Below are 9,263 nucleotides of genomic sequence, written 5' to 3' on the forward strand. Positions count from 1 at the left end.
CTCCCGCATGTGTTGGGTTTGATGGTTTTTGAAGTTTCACGGATGATTTTTAAACAATAAAAAGTTCTCCAAATGGCTCTCTCTTGGGAGAAGGGAAGGGTGCGGCCTCGGAGCGCACGACTGGGAGCCTGCTGGGCGGGAGCTCTGGCTGGACCTGCTCCCAGAGCGGGAGCGGGTGTAGGCGGCCCTTCCTGAGGACGGCGGAGCAGAAAGGAACAAGGAACTGGAGCAGGCGGAGCGACAGATAGCCCAATGCCGAGTGCCCTGGATCCCTTGGGGGGTGGGAGCCAAGGAGGGGCAGGAGGCAGGGCTGTTTTGCTGGGAGAAGCGGTTCGGGTCCCCGAGGCCCCCCTTGGCAGACAGGACCTCTCAGCCTGGGCTCCGGTGGGGGGTGTGGTGCACCTCGGGGAGACTTGAAGAATCTGGGCAGATTCAAACCAAGAGCATGGCCCTCGCTCCTTCCTCCTTTATCGATGGAACAGCATGTAGCACTTCCCTTTTGGTTTTTCACAAGGGCAGCTGCCCTCCCTCCCTCCCACCCTATCCAGAAGCAGCCACTGTGTCCTCACGGCTGCGAAGCCAGCCAGCCCACAGGGGGGAGCCAAGCCCTGCCACCCCCTCTGCCCGCCCTGGCCTGAGTCAGAAAACAACCACACCGCCGCAGAGTTAGCACATTTTTATTTCCAGATGCTTCCATGCCACTGACTTACCGCAGCTCTCAGAGTCCCGGCTGGACGCCATCAAACCACGTCCATCGGGCAGGGACTGGGGCTTGGAGACTGGGGCGGGGGGGGGGGGGCTGCTCCCCAGGTTGGAGAGGAGGGTGGCAGGGGTTGCCCTTTTCAGACCCCTTTGCCTATGGGCGTCCATGGCTATTGAACAAAACACATGTGTGGCCAGCACTGAGTTTGACTGGACATACATGCCCGCACCATCCACATGTGTGCGGCCCAGTTCACACCAGCCTCTTCGCAGCCCGTGATCAGGCAGCGCCTTCAGGCAGCCTCCCCGCTTCCTCCCCGCAGGGCTGCCCCGACCGGACAGGCCCCTGGAGGATCCCCCTCCTCCCTCTCCAGTCTGTCTGAGGGCCTCCTGGGTAAAGGAGCAGGCTTTTCAGCTCCTAACCATCTTGGTTCCTAACCGCCTACACCAGCAGGTATCAGCCCCGGTGAGGACGCTGCCCACGGGCGGTGCTGGGGCCACAGGCCCAGCAGGTCAGAGAGAAGCCGGCCGGTCTCCGGGGCAGCAGATGCCTCCAAGGGGGTCCGGGTGTGCAGGCCCCGCCCAGCTTGGTCGGGAGCCTTCTCAGCTGGCACAGGAGGACGGAAGGCTTCCTTCTGTGTCTGCTGAGCAGAATGTGGGTGGCTGGCCTGGGCTTGAGGTCTGGCTCTGCCACTGAGCAAGCTGACTGTGACGTGGGCAAGCTGGTGGCTCAGAGTGTGTGTGTGGTGGTGGTGGTGGTGGGGGGAAAGGCCTTTAAGTTGGAAAGTCATCGTAGGGTTGGTTTCTCACTGGAACTCTCAGATGAGAGCATCTAAGCAAAGCACCATCTGTGGGTGACCTTGGGTTCCCTCTTAGTTTCCAAAGACACTGGCCCTCTTCCTCCGATCCCAGTCCCAAGGGGGCAATCAGCTCAAACTGTAGCCACAATGACAGCCTTTGATGTGCCAGGTGGTAAACACTGTCTCATTTTTCATTCATTCATTCATTCATTCATTCATTCGTTCGTTCATTCAACAAACCTACAATGGAGGGGGCATTGTTGTGCCCCCTTCACAGATAGAGAACTGAGGCTGGTATGCCTGGTGGAGCCAAGGTCAGAGCCTGGTCATATCTTACCCCACAGCTCCCCCGGGGGCCGCCTCCCCTCCGGGGTGGCTGAGCGGGCTCGTGGCCCACAAGGTGCAAGCCAGCAGCTCCATAACTTGGGCGAATGGACAGTCTCAGCTCTGACTCGGACATACAAGTGCAGGCACAGCGCCTGGCAGGAGCACACGTAACGGCATGCTGTACAGCATGGGGCAGCTTGTCGAAGTATTGTCACACCGGCATCCTGTTTGCGCCTCCACACAAACCCGCCGAGGCTGGCAGGGTTATTCCTTCCTTGCAGGTAAGAAACTCGGGCCCACACATGAAGAGGTGGGAAGGCACCAGCTCGGTCCAGCGCCGCCCGCAGAGCCGCCCGCCCGTGCCCAGCCCAGACGTGACATGGCACATGTGGGACGCCCCACTCACAGCAGCTTTATTGGGAAGACGGCATGCTGGGGCCTGGGTGGGAGGGGAGGACACTGAGAATGCTGCCCCTTGGGAGGGAACTTGGGGGCAGCCCTGGAGGCGCAGGACCCAAGGAGCCGGCAGGGTGGATGGGCAGGCAGGCGTGGGGCGTTGAGGTCTCAGGTGGCTTAAACGGCGGCAGGAGCAGCGGTGGCCTCGGGGGCCTCGGGGGCCAGGTCCCAGAAGCTGGAGAGCTTGCCTGTGAGGGAGCTCCAGTAGTCCTTCAGGGAGCTGATGCTGTCTGTCATCCAGGACCTGCACGGAGACAGGGTGCCTCTGCAGCAGCGGCCGCCGCGGGCCCTCAGCATCCCCACTGCCTCGCCCTCCTCAGCCTCGCCCGCGGCACCCCTGAGACCCCAGGCAGAGTCCCGACAGCTCCACCCCGGCAGAAGGTGGCGATGGGACCCTCGCTCAAGTCCTTTGCTTGCCTCTCCAGGCTGGGCTCATGTGGCCCAATGATGAGGCGCGGGAGTGCAGGGGGAGCCTGCCATTCTATTCTAGGCAAATGCTGCCCCCGGAGTTATACAGCCCGGCGGCTCAGAGTGTGCGTGGAGCCGGGGGGCGTTGGGGGGCGCAAGGAAAGGCCGCTCGTTTGGAAAGTCAGCTGCGTGATGTGGGCAGGTCACAACCTCTCCGAGACACGATTTTCTCATCAGTGAAATGGAAGGAAGGATCCCCACTGCACAGCAGCGCCGAGGACTGAGATGTCTGCGGGCTTCTGCCCAGGGACCCCGCAGTGCTGGGCAGCACAGTGGAGGGGAGAGGATGGGGGCAGGACAGGTGGAAGAGGAGGGACAGACTCTGCTCCTGGGGGGCGGGGTGGGGGGTGGGCTCAGAGCAAGATTGAAACACACACCCACCTTGGGCTGAAATGGGGTGTGTGTGTGGGAAGGGGGGGGGCTGTCAGAAAAGGACAGGGAACTGGGGCCTTCCTTAAAGCCACAGGACAGCTGAGGGAGGAAGGAGGCGGCAGAGGGAGGGGGCAGGAGGGGAGGGCCTGTTGCATAGACCAGGCCGGAGGCTAGAGCACAGGTCCTGGCGGGGCAGGTGGGGCCGCGGGCGTACCTGGCCTGCTGGGCCACCGGGAGTTCCTTCACGCTGGTGAGGGCGACTTGGGCCGTCTCGCTCGCCTGCTGCACGTAGTCGTGCACGAAATCCAGGAGGGAGGCCTCGTCCTGCTCCGCGGCTCCTGCGAGGACAGTGGCCGAGAGGGCTGCATCAGTGCCGGGAGCCCTGGCTCCTGCCAGCCGCCCATCAGCCCCAGATCACCAAGCCACCTTCCAGGGTCCTCTGGTGACCCTGCCCCCCCTGGTCCCAGCCCTAGTCCCCACAAGCGGCTTACGGGCAGAGGCCAGGAGCGCCAGGAGGGCAGCAACGAGGAGGACCCGGGGCTGCATGACGGCTTTGTCCCTGCAGGGAAGGTCTGGTGAGGGGAGTTGCAGGCTGCGAGGTGTGGCTCCGTGCACCGAGCTGGCTGCAGCCGGGGGAGAGCCTGCTCCCACGCGAACATGATAACCGGAGGCGAAGGCTTCCCGAAGCAGACGCAGCCCGAGGAGGGAGCGTGGGTGGAACAGAAAACTCAGCAGACCCGGAATCAGGACGCCTGGGTCTGGTCCGTCCCTGCCACTAACACGCTATGTGACCTTGTGACCCTATCCCGGGCCTCTGACTTCTGTCTGGGAAGGACTGGGGTGTCCCGTCCCAAACATGCGGACAAGGGAAGTGTGCAGGCCTAGAGCCAGCTCAGCCCCAGCTCTGGGCAGGTGACTTCGTCTCCATGGGCCTCAGTTTCCCGCAGTGTGCCATCGGAGGTGGGACCTCCATTAAGCCCTAAGTCTTCCTGGGCTTTCTCAGACTTTATTGGCTGGGTAATGGGGACCCTGTTCCACCCTTCCCATCCTGCTCTCCTGTCCACCCCCACACCCCTCACACCCCCGCACCCAGGACATTACCTGGAGCGGCTGCTGCTGGGAAGGAATGGAACAGGCAGAGCAGAGGTTCTGACCCGTTTTATATTGTCCCGGGGACAGTGGGTGCCTAGGACCTGGTGAGCTGGGCAAAGGTCACCTGCTGATCAGTCTAGACCAGGGCCCAAGGCAGGGCGGCCCGACGCAGCGAGGCCTGCTGGGAGAGTTGGGAAATCTCTAGAAGGCTGTGGGTGCCCATGCCACTCTCCCGGGACCCCTACAGCCCAGAACTGGGGGTGTACGAGGAACTGGGGGCGTTTGAGCCTGGAAAGACCCCACTCCTTCCTAGCAGCCTGGCTCCCCTGGAAGAGGCTGGTGAGAGGAGAGGGGCTGAGGGACAAGCCAGGGCCTCTGGGTCCACCTTTGCCCTCACTCTTGGTCCCTCCCTTCCCCACCCCTAAGCCTGATAACAGCCCGGCCTGGGGGTGGGGTGGGAGTGAGAGGGTAATGGGCTTGGGAACAACTCAGAGCACTGGGATGGGGTGTCTGGGGGGAGGTCACAGAGGCCTGGGCGTGACACAGGAGGTGACACTGCTGAGTCCACACAGCCCCCTCCCCGGCACCTCCACTCTGGCTTCAATCCCAGTGCTGCTTACCCAGAAGCCTCCCCGTGCTGGCCCAGGGCAGGGGGTGGTGGGAGAAGGGCCAAGGTCACTCTGGCCTCTGAGCCCAAGGCCTTTGTCCCACCCCGCCTCCCCGCTCCTCGCCTTGCTCTCTAGACCCACAGATAACAGCCCGGGAGGGCAGCCGCTCCGGGCTCCGGGCTGGGCCCGCCCCTCACGGTGGCCCTGGCATCCACTCCAGCGCCGAGCACCCTTCGCCACAGGTTCCTCAGCTTGGAAATGGCGGCACCGGCTGCTGGGCGCCTGGCGGAAAGCAAGGCTGGGAGAAGCCAGGCTGGTGGGCAGAGGGCTGAGACTCCGCAGGGTCAGCTGGCTGCCAGGAGAAGGGGGGCTGGGGTGTGTCCCCACAGCCCACAGCGGGAGCCATGGCCTGGATGGCAAGATCGGGGGCCTTGGAGTTCTAGCTGCTAAGACTTGGGAGCCAAGGAATCCTAGGTTGAAATGATGCCTCTGGCATGTACTCATATGGCCCGGGCGCGGTCTAACCTTTCAGAGCCTCACTCCTCTCCCCTGGGAAAAGGGGACAGAGCTCTGGTGAGAGCACAGGAGAAGGTACAAAGTGCTGACCCACGAAGGGGGCCCCTTGATCTCTCTCCCTTCCTCCCAACGATGCCCTCCCGACACCACGGCCAGAGGGGGGCGCCTCCGAGGGAGACCGACCGGGCTTCTGGCAGCCGAGCTGTCAGGAAGGAGCAGCCCCACAGCGGAATCAGAGCTGAGGAAGTGGCCTGGCCTACCCGCAAAATTCCTCACCCAGGGCTGAGGCTCTGAATGTTCCTGTTAGACACTCATTCCTCTGGCTGGGACCTTGTTCTCTGTCGAAATTTAACTATTCTGATTCCCATGTGGCAGACATGACTAACCCCATTTTGTAGGTAAGGACCCCAAAGGAGTGGAGAGGGACCGAGAGCACGGCCCCTCAGGGGGAAACACAACCTGGTCTTCAAACACCCTCGCTGGTACCAAGCAGCGGGGAGGTGAGCTCCTGGAGGCTTATCAGTCACTCATCCTCAGTTCATCACGTTGGTGATGGAGTTGGGGATGGGGTGGGAGAAAGGTGATTAGCAGGTCTCTGAGCCCTAGCTGGTTTGGCTCAGTGGATAGAGCATCAGCCTCTGGACTGAAGGGTCCCAGGTTTGATTCCAGTCAAGGGCACATACCTGGGTTGGACGCTTGCTCCCTAGCCCTGGCCAGGGCATGTGCAAGAGGCAACCAATCCATGTGTCCCTCTCACATCGATGTTCCTCTCTCTGTCTCTTCCCCTCCCTTCCACTCTCTCTGAAAAATAAAATAAAACAAGTCAATGGAAAAATATCCTCAGATGAGAATTAACAAACAAAGATTTGGGCATTGGGAGGTAGCAGGCAATTTTGCCCACCTCCCTCTTCTGCTCTGGCCCGTTTCTCATCCCAAGAGGTGAGAGAACGGCAGAAACCAGAGTCCCACACCTCAGCCCAGGTGCTCAGATGGCATGGCTGCATCCCTCAGCCCTGCTTCCTCCCACTCCACCTCCATGTGGGCGGGGTGTGAGGAGCTGTTCTCTGTCCTGCATGGCAGTGCCCGCTGAGCCCAGGCAGGCGAGAAGCTGCAGGCAGAGCAGCCCAGCAGGTGGTGCCGAGCTGGGAGCAGAGGCAGGTGAGTGGGCCATGCAGCTGGTCATCACATGCCCTGACCCCTGGGACCCATCTCCTCCTAAGGGCCTGGCCCCTGTGAGTGCTTGTGCCTGCCTAGCAGCTCCGAGCCTGGGTCTCTGTGGGAGAGGACTGTCTCAGTGGGCAGGGCAGGGTCCTCTCAGGCCCCGCTCTCCTTTTCCCTCTCCCTCCCTCCTGCCTTGCTCCCTGGATTAAAGAGACTACTTTGGCCTACCGACCAGCTCTGGGGAATACCCAGGGTGTGTGTGCATGTGTGTGTGTATGTGTGTGTGTGCGCAGGCGCGTGCAGTGGGGGCCAGGGAGGAGTGTTGGGCTGACTCTCTCTGCTTCCACTTGTGGCCAGGAGCCCCGTGATCCTTGCCCTGCCACTAGCTGGCCTGGCAGCCCTGATTCCGCCCACCAGCAGAGGCTCTGGCTCACCTCGCCTCTCCACACCAGAAGTCCCTCCTCCTTGCCCAGATCCTGCCTATTACAACAGGAGATGACCCCCTTAGTTCTCCCTGAGACAAAGGTCAGCATGGAGCACACCTGGGGACACACATCCATGTCTGCCTCTGACTGGGCCTAGGGGTCCCCTCCTGACCCTCTCTCTGGGCTGACCCGGGTGTGACCCCATGGGAGGACAGGAGGGTGGCTATCGGTGATGCTGGACTATAGCCTGGTCACCCCTCAGCCTTTAGGTCTTCCTGCTGTACACCAAGGAGACGAGCTCAGAGAGGAAAGAGACTCGCCCAACAGCACACAGGCCCCAGACGCACAGGGCCAGGGCCAGCGAGAGCCCGGGGCCCGCAGAGGCAGACTCTGTGTTACCCATCAGCACTTGCAGCCTCTAAGTCGGCCCCAGCACTAAGCCATTCACAGCCGAAGAAATATGCCCGCAGTGGGCAATGCATGCACCATTAATGGTGTGCCACCCACCACACGTCTGTGGGTGCAGGTGCCAGGCTGTGCCAGCCTTTTGCTCCAGGCCTGAGCTGTGTGTCCACAAACTGCCCATCTACGCGCATACTTAGTATGTGTGCCCGTACACGGCCTGTAGCCGCTCGGACACGCTCACTCAGTGCAGACTCCGCAGCGAGGAGGCGGCTGCACTCTGAGCCTGCCACATGCTGCTGCTGGGACAGCAAGTCCAGGAGGTCAAACTGCCGCTGAGGTGTCCTTTGTGACTCACTACCCTCCGTCTCTGGGCCGGGAGGAGGGGTTGGGACAGGCTACTGAGCCCCGCTCTGGCCCACCCGCCTCACCATGCCTGCCTCCCGAGCGGAGAGGAGTCAGCCTCTCAGGGCAGCATGCGGCTGCTGCCTGACAGTGCTGACCATGCGCCGGACCCTGTTCCCAGCATCACACAGACTCTCTCGGAATCCTCAGCCCAAGAGGCAGCTGAGGCTCGGGGGTGGGGTTGGGAGTCGTGGGTAAAAGACTTGCCCAAGTTCCCACAGACACACAGACAGTGAGTGGGGAGCCCAGATGTATAACCAGGGGTCTGACCCCAGAATCTGAACCCTTAACAACGCCTGCAGGAGAACCCGGCTGCTCCGGGAGGCACTCCCCGACACTGGGGGGGAGCAGGGGAGGGGGGTGGAGGTCAGCAGAAGGGCTGTGAGCAGCAGGCCTTTAGCCGTCTTCCCCCGCAGACACCAGGCTACTCTGGCATGGGAAGGTGGAGGTGGCGCCGAAACCGGTTTGGCTCAGTGGATAGAGCACCGGCCTATGGACTGAAGGGTCCCAGATTCAATTACGGTCAAGGGCATGTACCTTGGTTGCAGGCACACCCCCAGTAGGGTGTGTGCAAGAGGCAGCTGATTGGTGATTCTCTCTCATCGATGTTTCTAACTCTCCATCCCTCTCCCTTCCTTTCTGTAAAAAAATCAATAAAATATATTTTCAAAAAAAACGATGGAGGTGGCAGGTCAGGGTCTGTTCTGACAGGGAGCACGCAGCACCCAGCCCAGGGGGCCGGCCGCATCCTGCCTGTGACAGACGTCGGCTCCTGGTCCCGGGGAGAGGTGTCTGTGTGAGACCTCATGTGGAGAGGACCTTAGGAGTCCAAGTAGAAGGCCTCTCGGTGCCCCCACACCTCCTGAAGGCCCCTGAGAGCCAGGGCCTGAGTTCCACCAGAAGCCGGCCACTTCTGCCACTTCTGGCAGGGCCGGTGAACACGACCCGCCCTGGGCTGCCCTACTGTCTGCCACCTGCACCGCCACCCCTGGCGACCCGCAGAGGCCAAGTCTCACCGGCACGCCCACTAGAGGGTGAGCATTCTCCGGTCCAAATCAGGAAAGTCATGTTTTTAACATCAGCAGCTCTTCGGTGCTTCGTCTGTGCCAGGCGCTGTGCCGCTTACTTCACAAGAAGCATCTCGTTTAATAGACCCGACCACCCATTTTCAGAGACACAGGCTCAGCTGGGCCAAGTTCAATCACGAGACCAAGGTGACACAGTTGGCAGCAGGGACAGGAGGCAAACTTAGAATTGACCCCTCCGCACAGGGCCTGCCCCAGGCTCCGCAGGCCCGTCCACCTTGGCGCACCTGACCAGGACCTGGCCCTTAGCTCGCCGCCCTGACCGTGGCCTTGGGCGTCTCCGCCTAGGGTCGGGGGCTTTGAGATGGAGTCAGACTGGGGTGTTTGGAGGCGGGGATGCTCTCACCCCTGGGGTAGACAGAGGAGATGTGAACTTTGTCCCCCAAGCCTGGCCCCGGCCCTGAGCTACCAGCTGGGCCTTGGGGACTTTCCTGGACTCAGGCC

The 9,263-nt window shown here is 61.7% G+C and overlaps 1 protein-coding gene across 1 annotated transcript; it reads right to left on the reverse strand.

Moving 5' to 3' along the window:
* Positions 1-2,220: 2,220 nt before the first annotated feature.
* Positions 2,221-4,617, reverse strand: APOC3 (apolipoprotein C3). The gene is made up of 4 exons (XM_084895650.1): positions 4,227-4,617; positions 3,617-3,684; positions 3,340-3,463; positions 2,221-2,529 (listed from the first exon to the last, which is right to left on the reverse strand). Exons 2-4 carry the CDS (start codon positions 3,669-3,671, stop codon positions 2,403-2,405), a joined length of 306 nt encoding a protein of 101 aa, XP_084751776.1. The 5' UTR covers positions 3,672-3,684; positions 4,227-4,617; the 3' UTR covers positions 2,221-2,402.
* Between the last annotated feature and the right edge of the window lie 4,646 nt (positions 4,618-9,263).

Source organism: Pipistrellus hanaki (genome assembly GCF_964339955.1).
Source record: "Pipistrellus hanaki genome assembly, chromosome: 9".
Classification (NCBI taxonomy): Eukaryota; Metazoa; Chordata; class Mammalia; order Chiroptera; family Vespertilionidae; genus Pipistrellus; species Pipistrellus hanaki.

Bases quoted from the DNA above. Each gene is read 5' to 3' on its own strand.
- APOC3 (XM_084895650.1), bottom strand. From the start codon at position 3,671: ATGCAGCCCCGGGTCCTCCTCGTTGCTGCCCTCCTGGCGCTCCTGGCC. The intron at 3,464-3,616 runs GTAAGCCGCTTG...CTGTCCTCGCAG, and splicing joins GGCGCTCCTGGCCTCTGCCC to GAGCCGCGGAGCAGGACGAG. The intron at 2,530-3,339 runs GTACGCCCGCGG...GTCTCCGTGCAG, and splicing joins CCGGTGGCCCAGCAGGCCAG to GTCCTGGATGACAGACAGCA.